Source organism: Mus pahari, chromosome X (genome assembly GCF_900095145.1).
Source record: "Mus pahari chromosome X, PAHARI_EIJ_v1.1, whole genome shotgun sequence".
In the NCBI taxonomy this organism is placed as follows: Eukaryota; Metazoa; Chordata; class Mammalia; order Rodentia; family Muridae; genus Mus; species Mus pahari.
The window spans coordinates 48,213,824-48,236,563 of NC_034613.1; the positions used below are offsets into that span (position 1 = coordinate 48,213,824).

General features: G+C 39.2%; 1 protein-coding gene across 7 annotated transcripts in view; it reads right to left on the reverse strand.

Moving 5' to 3' along the window:
• The window catches only part of Arhgef6 (Rac/Cdc42 guanine nucleotide exchange factor 6), a 113,384-nt gene that overhangs the window by 33,027 nt on the left and 57,617 nt on the right, over positions 1-22,740 (reverse strand). For all 7 annotated transcript variants that reach the window (XM_029534314.1, XM_029534313.1, XM_029534312.1 and 4 more), the window contains 3 exons: positions 20,066-20,160; positions 15,770-15,865; positions 13,752-13,874 (listed from right to left, as the gene is read on the reverse strand). In XM_029534314.1, the coding sequence (XP_029390174.1) occupies positions 13,752-13,874; positions 15,770-15,865; positions 20,066-20,160 (314 nt within the window). The remainder of the gene's footprint in view (positions 1-13,751; positions 13,875-15,769; positions 15,866-20,065; positions 20,161-22,740) is intronic.

A 22,740-nucleotide genomic window follows, 5' to 3' on the forward strand; every position in this document is an offset into this window, starting at 1 on the left:
ATGATGATGATGATGATGATGATAACAATAATAAAGTATATTTCTCCAAATATAATCTTCCCAATGCTATTTTCCTTTCCCTTTGAATCTGGATTGGCTTTGCTGACTCTCTAGTTAACAAATAAAACACAGAAGAAGCAATTCTTTGTGAGTTTTGAGGCTGAATTTTTTAAAAAAAATCAACTCAGCTTCCAACTACCCAGTTTCTCCTGTAACATTATCTCTCCTGTCAAACTGTCCTTAGATCCTCTCTCAACACAGCCATGTTAAGATCCCAAGCCACATGAAGATATGGTATATGGGATTCAGTTGAGCCCAACTTGTGAGTCATCCCATCCAAGTGCCAAAGCATGGGGCCACAGAAGGCTCTAACATCATCCCTGCCCTCCTTAAGGACACTCTCCAAAGGAACTTAGAGGAAATTAAGTTCTTGGAAAACGAAGAAAAGAGAAGGTTTTTTATAATGGTAGAAGGTTTGGGAAAATTGTCACCTATAGTAATATGGAAAATGTGGAATGAATTGGTGAAGCTACGATTTCCAGGCAAAGCACATAAAGTCTGCTTTCTCATAACGATGCAAAACACAAGCACACAGTGTGTGCTAAAGAACTTTGACCATTTTTTAAGAAGAATTTTGAAGCATTTTAAAGGAGGCATGAGTTCCTGGACTGAATGGTCTCAGTCTCCCTAGAAATTCAATGATTATTTACAATTTTCAAAGAAGCCAAAAATATACAATGGAAAAAGAAAGCATCTTCAATAAATGGTGCTGATCTAACTGACTTTCTGTATGTAGAAGAATAAAAATAGACCCATATTGGTCACCTTGCACAAAGCTCAAGTCCAAGTGGATTAAGGACCTCAACATAAAACCAGATACACTGAATCTAATAGAAGAGAAAGTGGGAAAAAGCCTTGAATTCATTGGCACAGGGAGAAATTTCCTAAACAGAACTCCAATGGCTCATGCTCTAAGATCGAGAATTGATAAATTGGACTTCATGAAACTGGAAAGCTTCTGTAAGGCAAAGGACATAGTCAGTAAGACAAATTGGCAACCTACAGACTGTGAAAAAATCTTCACAACCCCACATCTGCTAATATCCAAAGTATGTAAAGAACTCAAGAAGCTAACCACCAAAAAACCAAAACAACTCAATCAAAAAATGGGGTATAGAACTAAACTGAGAATTCACAACAGAGGAATCTCGAATGGCTGAGAAACACCTAAAGAAATGTTCAAAGTCCTTAGTGATCAGAGAAATGCGAATCAAAACGACCCTGAGATCCCACCTTACACCAATCAGAATGGCTAAGATCAAAACCTCATATGACAATACATGTTGGTGAGGATGTGGAGAAAGAGGAACACTCCTCTATTGCTGGTGGGATTGAAAAATGCTAAAACAACTCTGGAAAGCAATCTGGAGGTTCCTCAGAAAACTGGAAATAGATCTACCGGAAGAGTTATACCTCTCTTGGAAATATACCCAAAATATGCCCCACCATGCCACAGGGGCACGTGTTCCACTATGTTCATAGTGGCCTTGTGATAGCCAGAAGATGGAAACAACCTAGATGTCCCACAACAGAAGAATGGATACAGAAAATGTGGTTCATTAACACAATGGAATACTACTCAGCTATTAAGAACAAGGACATCCTGAGTTTTGCAGGCAAATGGATGAAACTAGAAAATATCATCCAGAGTGAGGTAACTCAGGCCCAAAAGAATATGCATGGTATGTACTCACTAATAAGTGGACATTAGCCACAAAAAAGAGTACAGAATGAGACACAGTCCACAGAACTCAAAAAAGGTCAACAAGCTCAAGTGCCCAAGTGAGGAGCCTCAGTCCCACTTAGGAGAGAGGAGAAAGAAATCACAAGTGGGGAGGGAGGGAGGGAACTGGGAGGGAAAGTGGACAAGGTGGGAAGAGTGTGGGGGAGAGGGGAACCTGATCTGGTATTAGGTGAGGGAAAAGGACTGAAGCCCTAAGAGCCAGAGAAGGAATGGAAACAGGCAACCTCAGGAGATAGGAAGTTGGGGAGACCTTTCAGAATGCACCAGAGACCTAGGAGTTGAGAGACTCCCAGGACTCAAAGGGAGAAACCTTAGATGAAATGCCTGACAGTAGGGAGAGGGAGCTTAAAGAGCCCACCTCCAGCAAGGAGACAGGGCATCAAGTGAGGGATGGGGTTGCCATGCCAGTCACATCTCTGACCCATAATTGTTCCTGTCTGAAAGAATTACAGGGATGGAAATGGAGAGGAGCCTGAAGAAAAGAAGATCCAGCGACAGGCCCAAAGTGGGATCCAGCTCAAGGGGAGGTCCCAAGACCTGACACTATTACGGGGGCTATGGAGAGCTCACAAATAAGGGACCTAGCATGACTGCCCTCTGAAAGACCCAACAAGCAGCTGAAAGAGTCAGGTGCAGATATTTGGGTTCAACCAATGGACAGAAGTAGCCAACCATGTGGTTGAATTAGGGAAGGCTGAAATAAGCTGTGGAGAACGGCAGTCCTGTAGCAGGACCAGCAGTATCAATCTTGACCCCCAAGATCTCTCAGACACTGAACCACCAAACAGGCAGCATACACCAGCTGATATGAGGCCCCCAATACATATACAGCAGAGGACTTCCAGGTCTGTGTTCAGTCAGAGATGATGTACCTAACCCTCAAGAGACTGAAGACCCCAGGGAATTTAGAGATCTGGTGGGATGGGTGGTAGGTGGTGGGGACATCCTCGTGGACATAGGAGTGGGGAAGAGGTATGGGATGTGGAACAGTTGGAGGGTGGACCAGGAGAGGAATAAAATCTGGAGTGCAAAATAAATAAATAAAAGATTAAATTTTAAAAATATTATTCTATTTCATGTGTCTGGGTATCTTACGTGTAGGTTTGTCTCTGTATCTCATGGAGGTCAGATGAAGTTATGGGATCTTCCTGGGACTGGAGTTACAGATGTTGAGCCATCTTATGGGTGCTAGGAAACAAACCCGTGTCCTCTGCGAGAGCAGCCAGTACTCTTAAGTGCCGAGTCATCCCTCCATCCCCCAAATTAAAAGATTTCTAAATGAGAAAATGGCTTCAATGTGAAAAGAAAAAATCAAGAGTGGGCTGCAAGATCAGTATTAAGCCTTTGCTCTCAGGAGCGCTGCACAGCAGATAGCTCTGGGGGAAAGAGGCTCAGTCTTGTTTCTTTAGGAGTGTGGCCCTTGCTTGGTTGATCATGTTCCAGTGAAAGTAGAAGATGTGGGCCACCTCAAATGGGCTCTCAAAAATAAAGGAGTCTATTAAGTCAACGGTGATTGGGAAAGACAGATCTGAGAGGAGTTAAGGAGAGCAATGGAGGGTGAATGTGATCAAAATGTATTATATGCATATATTAAATCATTAAAGAATTAATAAAACTAGTGTGTGTGTGTGTGTGTGTGTAGGGTGCACACCTCATATACACACAGGATCAATGTTAAGAACTCAGAAATATCCAGATGGATACAAGTAGAATCTTATGATCTTAAAAATCTTCCTTGGAAAGCTTTGTTTTAAAAGGGAAGGGATTTATGACTCTCCCTCTCTCTGTCTTTCTGCCTCTCTCTGTCTCTGTCTCTATCTCTGTCTCTGTGTGTCTCTCTCTGTCTCTGTCTCTATGTGTGTGTGGTTTTATTATTTTTTATAATTTTCTACATGTATATAATTATCATAATCATATCCAAAAACTTTGCCATCTCTTATCCTCTCCCCACTTCTACTGACCCCTCCTTCTTCCCATCTAGCTTTCCTCCTATTTCTTGTCATTCATGTGTGACCTACTGGGTTTAATTAGAATCACTTGCTTGCATAGTAGTCATTTTCTGGTGAATGAGCAATTTACCAATGACTAGGCCAGTAAAGAAAATGGCTCCTGTCCCTTGGCTACATGTTGCCTTTTAACAGCTTGGCAGGAATCCCCAATACAAAAGGGTTTGATATAAAGATGTTTATGGCTGAAGTTTGTATTGTATGGAGTAAATTCTCATTATAGCAACAATCCGCAAATTTGGTCTGTACTAGTCTAAGAACCTCTGGCTCAAACTAGGGAAGCTAAAGATCTCACTAAATAAAGATGCTTGTATTTGCAAAAAAATTATGGCAGAAACCAGACTTAAAAAATGACTCATCTGCAAATGTAGAATTAATTTCACAGAAAAGTAGCTCAAAGGGTAAAATTAAAAGAGCAGCAATAGGGCTGGTGAGATGGCTCAGCGGTTAAGAGCACCTGACTGTTCTTCTGAAGGTCCTGAGTTCAAATCCCAGCAACCACATGGTGGCTCACAACCATCCGTAACGAGATCTGACTCCCTCTTCTGGAGTGTCTGAAGCTACAGTGTACTCACATATAATAAATAAATAAATAAATCTTTAAAAAAAAAAAAAAAAGAGCAGCAATAGAGCCCAGAGCTATTGAGAACTGACAGCAGAAAGTAGTACTGAGCCCGGATGAAATAACCACTGGAGACAGCTAGCAGCTATAATGAGAATTGCTGTAGACCAATAATGGCTTTGTGATTCCCATTCCCTACTCCACCCACCACTTCACTGTTGGTTGATGGGTATTTGCTAAATTTGTTTTTAAGTAACACATTAAAAAGTATGAAAATGTATATATCACACAAAAATATATAAATAAATAAAACTTGAAAGCAAGGGTCTTGTGGCCCAAGCCAGTTATACAAGAGGATCACAAGTTCAAGTCCTGTCTGGGAGCCTGAAAATTCAGTGAGAACCTGCCTCAAAATAAAAAAAAATTATAAAGGAGGTATGGGAGTGGTTAGTGGCAGAATGTTTGTGCGTCATGCATTAGGTCATAGGTTCAATCTTCAGTATCAACAAAAAGGAAAAAATATAAATTCAAAATGCTCTAATATCACAATCATGGCAGATAACATGATATATCCTACCATGCAGACTAAAAATGAAATTTAAAAATTAATATATTAATATATCATGAGATAGACATTAGAAAAACTATAAAATAGGACATTAAAATGAAAATTATGTAGAAGAATGAAACACAAGTATGTGTTTTTATTGATACATTTTCTCATTCTTTGGTATTTCTGTTTTCACTTTTATGAACATTTCAAAACGACTTCTCATCAAAATAGCTTTTGTAACATTTAAGGTAACCACAAAAAAATCCTGTATAGTAGACAACCAAGAAAACATAAGACAGGAATCAAACATACCAATAGAGTAAATCACTTAACCACTAAAGTAGATTGTAAGGGAGGCAAGAAGAAACTCCAGTTGAACTTGAAAACAAGCATATAGAACGTTCTCTGGAACACATCAAACAGCAGACTAAAAACCAATTCAACATGATGCATTAATACTTTAAGCCTATAATAAGAAAATCTTTGGAAACTACAGAATTCCATGTAATTTAGGCAACTTAGCATTGAATAACCCATGGATCAAGGAAAGATTAAGAAAAAGATACCAAAAAACTCTTTGAAACAAAAAAAATTGAGACACACAACATGTCAAAAATTCTGGAACACAGAAAAATTACACTAAAAGGGAATTTTCATTTCTTCTTTGAGACAGCTGATATCACAGAAGTGCACAAAGATCTTTGGAGATTAGTATGAACAATTATAGAGTCTCAGGTTAGATAGAAGAAATGGAGAAATTCTCAGACATATACTTTACCAAAACTGAAACATGAAAAAATAGAAAACCTAAACAGACAAATAAAGTAATACCATTGAATCAGAAATAATGGATGGAAGAAAAGCCCAGGACCAGTGAGTGTTACTGATAAATTCTTCTTTTGAAAGAATAAATACTAGTTCTTAAATTATTCCAAAACAGCATATTTAGAAGATTATTCATCTTGATCAAGTGAAGTTCATCCAACGGTACAAGCACAGCTCAGTATTCGACCAAATAATGAACACAGTATACCATGTCAGCCCAATGAAGGGCAAAAACTGTATTATTTTATGGTTATTACTTCATTGTATGCAGAAGAAAGTACTGGATAGACTTCAGCATGCCCTCATTATAAAACTACTGAATAAGTAAAGGCTACATACCTAACCCAACAGCTAACATTATACCAAATAGGGAAAATATGTATTTTTATTTCTCTAAGATCTGAAACAAAACAAGGATGCTCACTTTCACCGCTTTAATTCAACTTCAGTAGAAAAGTCCTAGCCGAAGCAATCAGGGAGGAGGAAAAAGGAAGCTCATCTAAACTAGAAAAGAGGGAAACAGATTGCCAGTGTTTACAAATGGTGTGATATAGTACAGGAAGAGCTCAAGACTCTAACAAGATATATTAGAACTAATAAACAAACTTAGCGACATAGCAAGAGAGAAAGCTAAATAGCATCATTGTGTGCCAATACTAAATTATCTGAAATAGAAACCAAGAGAGTAATCTCAATTATAGCAGCTATTAAAAAATGAACTATCTAGGAATAAATTCAATCGGAGGTGAAAGATGCCTAAAGTGAGAATCATGAAACCCTGTTGAAAAGAAATTGAAGAGAACCCAAGGAACAGAAGTCGTTATTCATTATTAAAATGGGCAGGGCTGGTGCCATGTCTCAGTGGATAACAGCTTTACTGTACAGACTTGGCAGTCTGAGTTTGATTTCAGGATAGAAAGAGAGAACCAACTTCCAGTAGCTGTCCTCTAAATGCCACACTGCATGGATAGACCTTTACTTACATTTACATAACCCACACCTGAATAAGTGCTATCCAAAGAAATCCAGATTCATTACAACCCTTATCAAACCCCCAGTGATATTTGTCACAGAATTAGTAAAAGAATCTAAAATCTACGTAGAACAACAACAAATGGGGAAAAGCACAGCAGTCTGGAGAAGAGGGCACTGACTTCAAAACACGCCACAGTGTTGCGCTGAACCGACACCATGGACTAGCCACCAATACAACACAGACACATAGACCAACGGAGAAGTGGAAAGAGTCCAGAGGATAACTGACTTTTGTCAAAGGTAGAGATCACAATGAAAACGTAGTCTTAAGGAATGATGCTGGAAGACCTGGTCATTTGCATGCACTACAAAGAAACTAGACCCCCCCTTTTTTTTTTTACCAGTTATAAAGATCAACTCAAAATTGATCCCAGACTTAAATGTAAGACCAGAAGCTGTGATTCTACTAGAAAAACACGGGGATGAGCAATAAAGTACAAAAATAACAAAAATAAGTGNGGAACGCACGGCCTCTTTATCAGGAGCACAATCATGTGGTATGCAGAAATTCTTGCTGAGAAATCATCTGTATTTATTACCAAAACAAGATCTTGTCTGCTTCTGCCTGGGTGTCTGTGTGTGTGTGTGTGTGTGTGTGTGTGTGTGTGTGTGTGTGTGTGTGTGTGTGTGTTGCAGGGGGCAGGTGAAATGGCTCCACCAATAAAGATACTTGTGACCCATCCTGGTAACCTGAGTTTGACAATGGAAGGAGAGTCCTCTGGCCTTTACACATGTTCTGGTACACATGTGCACATACATATAATAAATAAATGTAATTTTTAAAAATAGCAAGAGGAGAAATAGGCTTATGTCAAAGTGAAAAGCTCCCACACATTAAAAAAATAAACAGTGTGAATATGGAATAATCTATAGAATGGAAGGAAATATTTTCAAAATATACACTTGACAATGGGTTACTATCCAAAATTAAAAAAAAAAAAAACCTCAAAAAGTCAGTGACCAAAAACAACATTTACCTGATTTAAAATCTGAAATATGCATTTCTCAAATGAAGATCGCACAAATGTCCAACAAATAATCAGGGAAAGGCAGTGAGGTTTACACTAATAAAATACCAATTACAAAATGGTATAAATAAATAAATAAATAAATGCCAAATTATTATAAGGATGTGGAAAATCCAAAGCCCATGCACACTGTTGATGGAATGTAAATTAGCCCAGATAACATGCAAAAATACAGTATTTTGAAGTGCAGAGATTCCTCAAAAAATTAAAAATAACAAGTGATCTAGCAAACACTATTGGGCATGTGTCCAAGGGAAATCAGATCAGTATGTTGTAGAAACATTTGAGTCTCATGCTTACCAAAACACTATCCACAATATCCCAGACATAGAACCAACCTAGGTATCCACTAACCAGCAAATAAAGACAATGTGGTGCAGGTGAATAAAGAATCAGTATTCAAACTATCAAAAGAAAGAAAGAAAGAAAGAAAGAAAGAAAGAAAGAAAGAAAGAAAGAAAGAAAGAAAGAAAGAAAGAAAGAAAGAGAGAGAGAGAGAGAGAGAAAGAGAGAGAGAAAGAAGAAAGAAAGAAAATATCATTATCAGTGACAACATAGATGGAACTGGAGATAATTATGCTAAGTGACAAAAGGCCAGTCAAAGAAAGAAAAAATGTTGTGATCTCACTAGCACATGGGATTTTAGAAAGCTGGCCCCATGGGAGTTGACTGAGAGAGTGATGGAGCTGGAGGGGAAAGCTTGAGCCATGGGTGTGAAGTTACCTAGAGAGGAGCAAGCTGTTCTAGTGCACATGGAGATGATCCAGTTAACAACAGTACATCTTAACGAACTAGAGGAAATGATTTCACAAGTTTTCATCATAAAGAAATGCTAAATGTATCAATATATAGATATGTTTAATATTATGTAAATATTAGACTATGTGTGTATGTGTGAAAACATTACATGGTAAAACTAAAGCTCATAAAGAGATAAAAATAGGAAAATAAATCTGATGATGAAAAACTAAGTTCTTGATCCATCACTCATGAATGGAAAAACAATATGTGGCTATCTATATAACAGAATTCTTAAAAGTAATTATTTTCATTTATATGTATGTTTATGTGTTTATATGAGCCATGCCCATGACTGTAAGACCAGAAGAAGGCATTGGGCTCCTTTGAGCAAGAATTACAGGTATTTGTGAGCCTTCTGATGTAGGAGCTGGAAAGCAATCTGCTGCTGGAAGGCCCTCTACAACACACTCACTCTGAACCCCGGTGCTGTCTCTCCAGCCCCCTCAGTATATATTTTTAAAAGATGTGCTGATAATTTTATAGTGTGCAGAAAGCTTTAAAAGACTGGTGCCAACACCAGGGAAATGTAAATTAAAGTTACATGGAGATTCCATCCAACTCCACTAAGAAAGCAACAACAGGAAAATGGACACAACTAGAGATAATCATAGTAAATGATTTAAGCCCTTCTCAGGAAGATAAGAACATTCTTCCCGCATTTGTAGTTCTCATACTTTATATAGATATATAAAATTCTGTATATGTACATGAAAGTAGAAATGAAACCAGTCAGGGAAATAATGGAACTAAACAGGGGGAGAGGGGTGAGAAGCGGGGGTGGGGGTTGGTAAAAGTTATGATGGAACATGCCTAATACTCAATACATATTTTGTAAAATGTTTTTTTTTTAAAAAGTAAGTGCAATTTTAAAAATGATGGCCAAGGACTGGAGAGATGACTCAGAGTTTAAGAGCACTGGATGCTTGTCCAGAAATCCTGAATTCATTTCTCAGCAACCACATGGTGTTTCATTACCATCTTATTCTCAACAGCCAGGAAATAGCAGCAGTCTAGAGGTTCATTGACTAAAGAATGGATAAAGAATTTATGGTATATATACACAGTGGGATTTTGTACAGTCATAATGAAAGAGGATGGAATTGAAGAGACTTTAATGAAATCAAACTGTCCTTAGTTATATTTCTGTTGCTATAACAAAATCCCCTGAATAAAAGCAATTTAGAGAAGAAGGGGTCCATTTAGCTTATAATTCCAGGTTATATTCCATTATTGTGGAGAAGTCAAGGCTGGAAGCTAAAGCAAAACCTCCAGAATCAAAAATAGAAAAAATAAACGCATGGATCCTTGCTTTTTCTCAGCTAGTTTTTTCTTCTCTGACACAGTTCAGAACCCCTGACTAGGGAGTAGTGCCACCCACAGTGGTCTCCATCTTCCTACACCAATTAACAATCAATACAATTACCAAAGGTTACTCTGAACTAGATATATCTTCCGTGGTAATTCTAGGTTGTGTCAAGTTAACAGTTAAAAAAAAACCAGCATAGACAAGGGTCACATTTTATTTCATATGCAGAACACACACAAAAAAAATATAAATGTATGTGACACAAATGTAGATTTGATTGCAGGGCAAGAAAGGGGTTTAAAAGGATGGCAAAGAAGAAAACACACCCACATATAATCATAATAAAACTCATTATTGTGTTTGCTGCCTAAAAATATAACTTAAAAGACAAAAAGGCAAAATGCTAAGTGAAAGTAGTCAGATACCAAACAGCCAAATATTATATGAGTCTACCTATACCTAATCCAGTATAAGTTAAAGCCTAGTGATTGAAGTAGTTTAGTAAGGTTACCTTTGGTTAATTGGTGTTAGAATACATAAGGTGACTGTTAAAGGATACATTTTTTGGGGGGTGCTAAAAATATTCTTACATTGACAATTGCACAATTCTGTGAATACAGTTAAGATCAAGTCATTATATTCTTTACTTTGGGATGAGAAGCACTGGAAGTTTCTCAGCAGACTGTGACATAGGTTGGTGGTGGTGGACTCCTGAGTGCATATTTTATGATAATTATTCAAAACTGCATTTATATTATTATTTGCAGGTAAAATATCTATCTTGCTAAAAACCATCTTTAGAAATCTGACTAATCTGACTTCTAACTCTATCACTTAACAATTATGAGGTCTTGGGCACATTACTCAGCCTAAGCCTGCCAGTGACTTAGCTGTAAGCAGAGATGGTAATAATAGTAACTTCCTCATAGTCTCTTACTACTGCATGCCTGGTACATTTTCAGTGCTATTATTAGCTAATGTTCCCTGTAAGCAGTTGAGCCACTTGTATTATAATGTCTATGATGTCCACTCTTTTAAAAATACATTTTCTCTTTTTAACTTATTTATGATGGTGATGGTAGTGGTGGTGGTTGTGGTGTGTGTGTGTGTGTGTGTGTGTGTGTGTGTGTGTGTGTGTGTACATGTCCCTGTACATGTTTGTATATGTTTGTACACATGTGCATTTATGTGTGTGCACCTGTGCAATTGTGTATGTGTGTGTGTGTGTGTGTGTGTGTGCGTGCGCACATGTGCATTTGGTTTTACGTGTATGTATACTTGCAGAAATAAGACATAGGCCTCAGATGCCTTCCTGGATCCCTCTCTTACCCTATCACTCAATCTGAGACTCCCTGTTCTGATGGGTTAGCTAGCCATTGAGCTCCAGGATCTCCTATTTCTTCTCTCCCAGTGCTGATATTAAAGACTCCATGCCTGGCTTGGTTTTGTTTACATGAGTGCTAGAGATTCCAAAACATTTATAAGTTTATAAATAAATAAATAAACACATTTATATTTGTGTGGGAAACATTTGACACATGAAGCCACCTTCCCAGGCCTGTAAAGTCTTATTCTTCTTCTGATGGGTGATATCATTCAATTTTATTTTTTTACAAACTCAAAAATAATTGTGCTGGAGCAAATGATTAAAGGAACTGTCACACAGATCAAGGCAAGTGTGAGGTTCCTTACCCCACCTGTTGTTTACCCATTTGACTTCCTGAAGTGGCACAGTTTGGAGGCAATGTTAGTTAATTAAACAGAGAGTAGAAGAAAATATTAAGGACCAGTGAAACAACAACTGGGGAAAACTGGCTAAAACCAGCATGTCAACACATGGGACAACATACAGATCTCTCACCCTGCACAAAAAGAATTTCAAAAAGTGATCAAAGACCTCAACGTAAGAGCAGAAACTTTGAAACTGCTAGGAGGAAACACTGAAATTTAGGCACTCACTTTCTAAGAAGAACTCCCATATGCCAGGAAATCAAGCAAGATGTGCCATATGCAACTACAGAGATTTTTTTTTTAAGCAAGCAGCCTTCTACACTGCAAAATAAACAACTTAACAAAGAGAAGGCCTACAGAAGGGGAGAGAAATCTCCTCCAGATTGTCAAACAAACATATTCTAAAAACTCAAAAGTGCAGTTGCTGCATAGCGACCCTGACACTCATACCTTTTCCTTTTTGTCTTTTTTTTTTCTTCAGATACTGGGCAGAGCCTGAGCATAGTTTCTCTGGTACTTCAATTACTGTCATTCTTTTTCTATGTGATGTTTCTGCTATGTGTCTGCTTCTTTACCATATGACTGACCTCCAGGCTGGATTGGCTAAAATGTCTCTGTCCTCTCTCTCCTCTCTGTCCTCTCTCCCCTCTCCCCCTCTTTCCTCTCCCCTGTCCCCTGTCCCCTGTCCTCTGTCCCCTGTCCCTTCTCCCCAACTCCCTCCTCCCTGCAGCTGGTGAGATTTACAGCTAGCCTTCCCTGGGATTTTTCTTTTTAATCCTAAATAGATTTTCTACAAGCTTAAAAAAAAAAAACTCATTAAACTTAGCCAAAGAAGAAATAAAACAATAAAGAAATTGACAAATTATCCAAGTAAGCACTTCCCAAAAGAAGCACAAATCTAAAATTTATGGGGAAAATTCAATATTCACCCAAAGAGGAGATGAAAATCAAAACTTTATTAGGATTCCCATCTCACCCTGAGTTCAATGGTTCTCGCCAAGAAGGCAATAAGTAATGCTAGCAGATACAGGGAAAAGAAACTGTGTTACCCATGGCTTTGGGGATAGACTTTAGTCTAGTCACTGTACAGCAAAACACTAAAATCAGAACTGTGTATATAACAGAAGACAGGAAAGCAGCTCTTGACAGAGATATTTGCACACCCATGGTTACTGAGGCTCAAATTGTGATAGCCAAGTAATGGCATCAGCCCCTCTCTGTGTGGGTGTGTGTGGGTGTGAACCTTTATATCTATTTATATCTATTTATCTTTTTATCTATCTATAGTGGAATGTTATTAAGCCACAAAGTAGATAAAAATAAAGGTCTTCATGTTAAAATAAGTTTAATTCAGAAACACAAAAATCAAACATTTTTTCGTATCCAGGAACGAGGATTAAAAAAAAATTACCATGTGGTTTGTGTACTTAAGAGGATGTGGCAGGAGGATTGCCAAGAGTTTTATGCCAGTCTGAAATATGGGCTGAAATCTGATCCTAAATCAAAACAAAACAAATACCAACCAGAATGGAGTAAACTGAATACTGAATACCTGTGACTCAATGGGGAAGAAGTAAGTTAAGAGAGTGGATATGACTAACTCAAGATATGTGCATATGTGGAAATATCACAGGGAAACCCAATGATATGTGCAATTAATATATATTGATTACAGTGTGAACAGTAATAGTTGGTATACGTAGTGTTTACTCACTAATACAAAATCATCCCTGATTTTTTCCTCTACCCTTCACCCAATTAATTTGCTATGAAAACATTGCAAAGTCCCCCCCTTGCAATACATGTCCACAGTGTTTCACTTGATAATTGTTCTTATCTCCCACAAGGAGTGGGGCCCTCTTTTTCTTGATTGGTACTACTATGCTCATCAGTATACACACAATCTTGCTTATAGTAGGAGCTCAATAAATTATTTGTTGCATTAGTGGGTAACCACCCATGGAGCACTGAATTCAGTCTTAGCCTATAGAACAGTGAGAATTTAGAGTTGATCTAGAGACCTTGGATTCCCAGAAGATGCCTGGCTGTGCAAGGCTCTCACTGCAGGACGGCTGTGCTGGGGGAAAGCCAGGACATTACCTGTGCTGGGTGAGCACGTTGACAGCTGAAGGATGATTTGCACAGTAAGCCAGGTACATTGATTTGAAATGAGGCATGAGGTTCAGTAGGCAGCCTCCTACTTTGTGCTGGTTTTCTGGAAACCTGTAAGTAAAACATGTCAAGTGTGGAACATAAAGTAGGAAGCAGAAAGTAAAGGCATTTGCAATTGAGACCAGAAGCAGGTAAATCTTTTGATGAATTGCCATAGGACTTACATATGCATGCATGTATGTATGTATGTATGTATGTATGTATGTATGTATGTATGTATGTATGCCGACTGTAGACTGAAAGCACTTTATCCCTGGGATGCAGTTTTTGATGGCTGATTAAAATCCTAGCCACCGGGCTGGAGAGATGGCCTAATGGTTTGGAGCAATGCCTACTCTTCCAGTGAACCCAGGTTCAATTTCCAGTACCCACACGGTGGCTCACAACTGTCTGTGACTCATGCATATGGTGTACAGACAAATGCAAGAAGAACACCAAGTAAAACTTTGATGCATAAACTTTTCTTGACACACTAATCTTCAAATTCATACCAAGCTCAAGTACAGGTAAAACTTATTGAATTTAACAGCATAACATACCTTACACAAAAGTTCATGGCATGAAGCTCAGAAAACAGCCAATTCCTCAATTTCCATAGACTGATGGAAGTTACCAGTTTTTACAAGATACACTCTCTGGATAATTAATTTTACACTAAAAATACACTGGCAGATGTTCATTCCAGTGAACTTTGTAATATAATGCTGACCAATTCAGCCATCAGATAGCCATCAAAGCCATGCCCTGGGGGTCAGAGAGATGGTTCAGTGGTTAAGACCACTGACTTCTCTTCCAGAGGACCTGGGTTCAATTCTCAGCACCCTCACATACTGGTGGCTTACAATTGCCTGTAGTTAAAGTCTTAGGGCACCCAGCTCCCTCTCCGTTCTCCAAGGTTACCTCATGTGCATGGTGTGCATGCGCGCGTGCGCGCACACACACACACACACACACACACACACACATTGCAGGGAAAATAACCATATACATAAGATATAAATAAATCTATCCTTCAAAAAAGTTATGGTGTGGTTCACATAGGACATATATTTTTCCTTCTCAAATCCTGTGTGTGTTTCTAGTCAGAAAATAATAGATGCCAAAGAGGGCTACAAAAAAACACGTTGGGTATGGTGATAAGTATTAGTAATACCAGAAGTCAGGGGTAGAATGACCTGAATTTCAAGACCCACATGAGCTGCATAGTGAGCGTGAGACATGCCAGGCAGGACTGGAGAAATGGAGGTGCGGGGTGGGGGATGGGTGGTGGGAGTGGGAAAAGTGAGGACCAGAGCTGTCGTTCAGTACAAGGCCCCATGCAAGGAGCCAGAAAAGGGGGGGGGTCATTAAATGAATGATGTAAATGATTTTTTTCAAATAATCTGTGGCACATAGAATAAAAAATGTCTTCTCAACATCAAAGCAATTATCATTGGTCCTGGAGAGATGGTGGATGGGTTTTTGCAGAGGACCAGAGTTCAGTTCCCATGGCAGCTCCAGACCATCCATAATTCCTGCTCCTGGGGATCCAACACCCTCTTCTGGCGCACAATATATACATGACGGCAAATATTCATATAAGTAAAACAAATGTGATTTAAAATTAAAGTTAGAAATAGTTCACTAGATTACAAACTTTGTATGCATCTAGTGATTTGGCACTGAACAGCACCACTGTCTTTGTAGGCTTTTTAATCCTCCTTTTTTCCTTTGTTCTGGAAAAATGTGTTGGAACCACAAGTAGTGGTGTATCTGAGCCTGGCCTAAGCTTATAATTCCAATATGTTAGAGGTGGAAGCAAGAACAAAAAGTGGAAGCAAAAGTTCAAGATCAGCCTCTACTATAGAACAAGTTTAAAGCCAGTCTGATCTAGGTGATACACTGTCTCAAAAAATCAATTAATCTTTAACTGTAGAAGGAAACAGCAAAGCCACTGTCTTACTTACTTTGAACATTCTTCCAAGGCTTGGCAGAGTGTCTGTTGAAATGTGCATACTTCTTCAAAGTTTCCCAATAAACATGTAAACTCCACAGTACTCAGGCTGATTTAAAAAAAGAAAGAAAGAAAAGAAAAAGGACATAATGTTCCAGTTAATAGAATGGAATTTTCTGTCCGTTGGAGCCCAGTTAGCTGCTAGCTTGCTGCTAGCTGAAAAGTATGAGAGAAGTCAGTGTAACTTCTGCTACTTCAGCTTCTAACGACTCTATTGTCTCTGGCCCCCTTATTTAGCTTCCTTTCTTAGTTCATCTTTTCTAAAATAAGAACAATGATTCTAAAGAACATTGGTAGTAATCAGGGCATTTATGTATTTTGTTAAGCCATGAGGAAAATAAAACATGTTTAATATCAAAGTATAAAAATAGACTAAAAATACAACATGATTAGGAAGAAGTTAAACACCTGTGGTGTATCTCCTTTCTAGAAAACGGGAACGTGATTAAAGTATTTATGTTCAACAAGTACAGAGGGAAAGGTTAGCAAAATCAGCTTTCTCTGGAATGAAAATATTCAAATAACAGCTCAAAACATTCTTTATGAAAGAGAATAGAGGGGGGAAAATAGAACTGAATTTTGATATTGCTATTCATGGGGTGGAATGAAGTCAAACAGAGGCAAACTGAATGACTGTGCAGCACCTCTACATGAGGAATGTTCCCATTCATTTTTCCCTTACCAAACAGTAAGTGACACTAGGAACAGGAACCAATCCTAAGGTGTGGAACACTCATGCCAACCCTTCCCGAGCAGGAGCTTCTGTTACTCTGTGAGCTGAGTGCGACAGCTGTCTACATTTTACAGGTGAGAAACCAGGCACAGAGACGGTAGGCACATCACCCAACATCAGAGCACAAGGCAGAGCAAAGAACTGGCATCCCAAGCATTCCAAGCCTACAGACCAGACTCCTAAGCACTTTGGGGAAGACACTTGTCTGAAGAGTCACTTGAGAGGTAGGTGTGCCTCCCATTCTCCCTCCTTCAGAATATATGATCCAGGGCGGAGGCTAGGGAGAGGGCACAGAGGTCAAGAGCACTTGCTGCTCTTGCACAGGGTCCAAGTTCAGACCCCAGCTCCCACAGTGGAGCTGCTTACAAATAACTGCCTGTAATTCCATCTCCAGGAACCTGACACCCTCTTCTTGCCCTCCTCCAGTACCTGTGCCCACATGGCCAGCATCACATAGACAAATGTAAAATTAAAAATTAAAAAATAATCTTTTCAAGAAATGAGTGAAGATGAGGAGGGCAGGTCAGCACCAAACACTTAGGAGAAACTCTAAATAGGTTCAGGGGGACAAGGAAACATTGGAAAGGGTAGAGGAAAAGAGAAAGCACAGTATTCCTGTAAAAGATCCTCACAAATATAAAAGAATTATATTAATACACACACATGCATGCATATATATATGTGTGTGTGTACATATACATATACATATACATATACATATACATTCCTAAAACACATGTGGTGAGGTACACCTGTAATCTCAGCACTTGAAAGGCAGATTTAAGAAGGTCAAGGGTCTCAGCTTGAAGGTAGCTCTAACCTACATGAGACACACTGTCTCAAAAGAAATTTTAAAAGCATACACATCTCATAGTTAAGTCGTGGGGGAATATTTGCAAAGGAGTTGTGCTGACTAATCTAAAAGGGAAGATCCCAGTAAACATTCCCAGTAGCCCCCAGCACATGAACCGCTCCCAGTTCCTCTGCTGTTCTGCCCTCTTGAACTGCAAACTGGAAACCCCCATCTCGTTGTCTGGCTGGGGTTGGTGTGGGGGGGCACTCTGGCAGCCGGCCAGTTTCTCTAGGTACTGCTTTGTCATAGCCACAGCAAACAGGGTCCCTGAATGTTTTGTGGCCTGCCCGGGGACATTTCTAGCTTCTTTGCCGTCAGACAGTAAACAGTCTGGCTTGCTCAAATCACTGTGGCAAGAGGAAAAGCTCTGACTCTGGTGTGAGTATCAAAGTGAGACTGAGGGCGGGTCTGACTTCACTCTCACAGATCCTAGCTCCCTTTCAGGATTGCCAGTCAGCCCCTTTCTCATTTGAAATCTGACCATCTCCCCCTCCAGGATGGGCACTTCAGTGGCCCTCTTTTGTATGTCACAGCCAGAAGACAGAAGGTACATTTCAAATAGTGAGTGGCAGGCGGGAGACATGGCAGAGCCAGTCTGGTCACTTGTTGGCTGTGTGACAGGCAAAATGATGAGCCTGTCCAGACTTCAGTCTCTTATCTCCCCAATGGAGACAGCCAATTCTCCCAGGAAACTAGAAAGGGTGACGTGCTGCTGTATTTCTGTATCACTCTGAGAACTGTGATTAACATAACACTTCACATTTCACATAATAAAACCAAATGCAGGAATCTAAAACCTTTCCATGTGAAGAATGCTTCCCACGGTGCTATGAGAACAGTTGAATGAACATTCAGCATGATGTTTTGCCTAACTAACATCATTTGGGGAGAGGAAAAACAAGGAGAAAAACAGTTAACTACATTAAATTCGTTTAAGCCTGAAGTTGGTAGTTTATACAAATGTCCTCAAAAGTCAGCTTTTCCTGAAGAGGGGAGGATTTTGTCTTCCTCTGTGTGAGCTAAAGTTTCTATTTTACTTACAGAGCATGATCACTAGCAAAATTTCATCAATTAAAGTAACAAATAAGAATAGTCATTATTTGTTAAGTATGCTATCCCTAAAGCATAAAAAATAAATGGTCAGTATTTTAAAAATATTTTAATTGAAACATAATTTCGCCATTTCTCCTTTCCCTTCCCTCCCTCTAGCTCGCCCCTTCCCCACACTCTCTCTTTTCTTGGATTATTAGTGTTAACATGCTTCTTTTTCATGAAAACTCAGTCTTTAACTTAGACTAGAAAATCATTTCAGCTTTAGTACACATTGTACATTTTGCTTTCAGAAATGCTTTTCCATCTCATTATCAATCGCATACGCCTGAATGAAATGCTGGCTTGAATTGCTCTTCTAAACATTTGCAAAATGCCACACTCTTTCCACTTTGGGAGCATGGGAAAGAGGTCCAGCCTGGCAAGCAAAGGTCAGAGCGAGCATGAGAATTTCCAGTTTATGTGCTCTCAGAATAAAAGCACCAAAGAGTCCTTCTTTATGGTACAACGAGACCCATCACTTCAAAATGCCCAGGAATGTGGAAGCTAAAAAGGAGATTCCATACACCTGCCCATGGAAAGGACTCTGTGTAATATTGCAGCCCTGTTCACAATAGCTAAGCACTGGAACCAACCCAGGTTTCCAAGCCTAAAGGAATGCACAGGGGAAATTTACTATCTACGTACGTACAAGAAAAAATTGCTTAGCTATAAAGAAGAATGAAGATGTGTCATTTGTAAGAAATTGATATAATTAGAAAAAAATAATATTAAACGAAGTAAGTCAGCCTCAGGAAGGCAAATATTAGGTGTTCCCTCTGATATGTTTCATATAGATACAAAAAAATCGTGTGTGTGTGTGTGTGTGTGTGTGTGTGTGTGTGTAATGTAAACAGATGAAAAACTATGTAGGGGAATGAAAGGAAGTAAAAAGGACAAGAAAGAGAAGAATAAGGGGTGGGGGAAATATGCTTAATACATAAAATATGTACTTGTATGAAAAAATTTAACAAATATTTTTAAAGTAAATGTTACAGAAACAGAGAGTAGAAGAGTGGTGACCAAGGCCTGGGATAAAAAGGATGGTAGGCTGGAGAAAAGGTCAGTTAAGGGGTACAGGGGTACAGCTGGATGCGAAGTATAACATCTAAATGTTCTACAGCACAATAGGGGTTTTAAGGGTGCCAAAAAGTTACCGTATATTTCCAAATAGCTTATGAATACGACGATCACCCTGATCTGATCATTACACATTGAAGAGCTGTACTAAAATATAACACTTCATTCTATGAGCGTGTACAATTTTTTAGGGCCAAGTGTTGACGGTGTTTTTAATATTACATAGAAAAGAGGCAAAAGAAAAATATCCAATACACAAATTGTCACAGGCAGAATCTGAGATTAGCTATTCCTTCTTCAGAAAGCAAGCCAAGCTCTCCAAAAGCAACATCTTGCATAATTGCTGTTGCCCTGACTATATTCTTGGCAACCTGTGATCTGTGAAAATCATTTTAAAAGGCAAAATCAATTATTCATTGGCATAGGAGCAATGCCTCCAAGTGCTGACATTAGATTCTCTTGCTTTATTTCACTAAGGGTTTAAAAAGTCTTACTTGTTATTAGACTGCAAGGGTCTTAGGTAAGTAACAAGAAGAGACTGAAGTTCTTTGGCATATTCTTTCTCAGTGTCCAAGATGTTCTGTAACACCTGTGGAGAAACAAGACTTAAGTTTTCATAACCATCAAGCAAGTCCAAGGTCAAACAGTGCTTTAGATCTTTAAGTCGAATTCCTATTTACTTAGGCTGGTGCTCGATGTAAGAAACACAAGAATATAAATGTGCTTTATTTCACACTAGAAAAGTATTTTAGCAATTATCTAGCAGCTATTTATATCACATAGCTCATATGAACACAATTACCATGAATTACCCTCTACTGGAAAAGCCTTGCCACTTACATGATACTGGCCACATTTATGCTTTAAATAATTTTATCAAGAAATTTATCAAGGAAAGGGCTAGATTAACTAATTAAGTTCTCAATGTTCTCATTTTATGAATAATGAAATTATAAAACATAGAGATTCAAGACTAGGAGAATTCAGGAATAATTATGACAGAAAGGATCAAGGATTTTGTTTGTGTACTGCTTCTGATAAGATAAATTCTTACCATATATCCATTCTTAAGCAGTGTTAAAACTTGTCTTTCAATAAAAACAAAGTCTTCACATATGATCACTTCATATCCAAAAAGGAGATCATATTGTGAGAAATTTAACGAGAAGAACAATTCAATGATTATCTGTTATTAATAACACAAAATTTATTTTTGTTCTTTAAGACAAATTCTCAACCTAGTCCATAATGGCCTAGAATTCATTATGTAGTCCAAACAGGCCTCAAACTCACCATATTCCACATGCCTTGGACTCTATAGTACTGAAATTACATTATCAGTGCAAGCCACCACACATAGCTTTTGTTTGTTTGTTTGTTTGTTTGTTTGTTTTTTGAGACAGGGTTTCTTTGTGTAGTCCTGGCTGTCCTGGAACTCACTTTGTAGTCCATGCTGGCCTTGAAGTCAGAAATCCGCCTGCCTCTGCCTCCCGAGTGCTGGGATTAAAGGCGTGTGCCACCACGCCTGCTGCACACATAGCTTATAACAAAGTCTATAGGCTCAACAATCAGTGTATGACTCCACAAGCTGTCCTCCCCCACCAGATCTAAGACCAAGTCCCATTCCTCAGCCTCTGAAAGCAGGGATAACTTTCAGTTCATATATATGACCAAGTTAATATTTTGCTATATATTTTTTACACCTTCTAATTCATTGAACAAGTCTTCCCTGTGCTAATGGTTATGCTGCTTACAGGTAAGGAGCTTCTTTTATATCTGAAGATGGAGACATTAAGTAGGAACCAACGCAGCCGGGCGTGGTGGCACATGCCTTTAATCCCAGCACTTGGGAGGCAGAGGCAGGTGGATTTCTGAGTTCGAGGCCAGCCTGGTCTACAGAGTGAGTTCCAGGACAGCCAGGGCTACACAGAGAAACCCTGTCTCGAAAAACAAANAAAAAAAAAAAAACAAAAAAAAAAGTAGGAACCAACAAGACAGGAGAACTACAAACCAAAATGGTAGAAACACACAGATGATATTAGATAGGTTTTATAATGTCACCTGAATTGAATATGTATGGACGTTCCCCCCTTGTCATCATTCCTTAACTAATATAGTATAACTCAAGCTTCTAATCCCAGCTACCCTTGGGCTTGATACAAGAGGATACTAAGTTCAAAGCCACCAGGGCAAATTAGTCAGATCTGATCTCAAGATAAATAGCAGCGGGGACAGGGGAGGATCTGAAGGTGTAGCTCAGAGCGCTTGCCCTAGCATGTGTGTGGCCTTAGGTTCAGTCCTCAAAATCAAGTAATTCTTGAGAGATGGCTCAGTAGTTAAAGGCACCAGCTTTTCCAGAGGTCCTGAGTTCAATTCCCAGCAACCACATGGTGGCTCACAACCATCTGTAATGGGATCTGATGTCCTCTTCTGGCATAAAGGTGTCCATGCAGACAGGGCACTCATACATAAAATACATAAATAAATCTTTTTAAACTTATTTTATTAGATATTTTCTTCATTTACATTTCAGTGCTATCCTGAATGCCCTCTATAACCTCCCCCTACCCTGCTCCCCTGCCCACCCACTTCCACATCTTGGCCCTGGCATTCCCCTGTATGGGGCATATAAAGTTTGCAAGACCAAGGGGCATCTCTTCCCAATGATGGATGACTAGGCCATCCTCTGCTATATATGCAGCTAGCGACACAAGCTCTGGGGGTACTGATTAGTTCATATTGTTGTTTCACTTATAGGGTTACAGACCCCTTCAGTTCCTTGGGTAATTTCTCTAGCTCCTCCATTGGTGTCTCTGTGGTCTATCCTATAGATGACTGTGGGCATCCACTTCTATATTTGCCAGGCATTGGCATAGACTCACAGAGATAGCTATATCAGTGCCCTTTCAGCAAGATCTTGCTGGCATATGCAATAGTGTCTGCGTTTGGTGGCTGATTTTGGGATGGACCCCTGGGTGGGGTAGTCTCTGGATGGCCCATCCTTTCGTCTTAGCTCCAAACTTTGTCTCTGCCATTTTTTTTTTAAAGAGACTTAGCCAAGCGTGGTGGTGCACACCTTTAATCCCAGCACTCAGGAGGCAGAGGCAGGCAGATTTCTGAGTTCGAGGCCAGCCTGGTCTACAAAGTGAGTTCCAAGACAGCCAGGGCT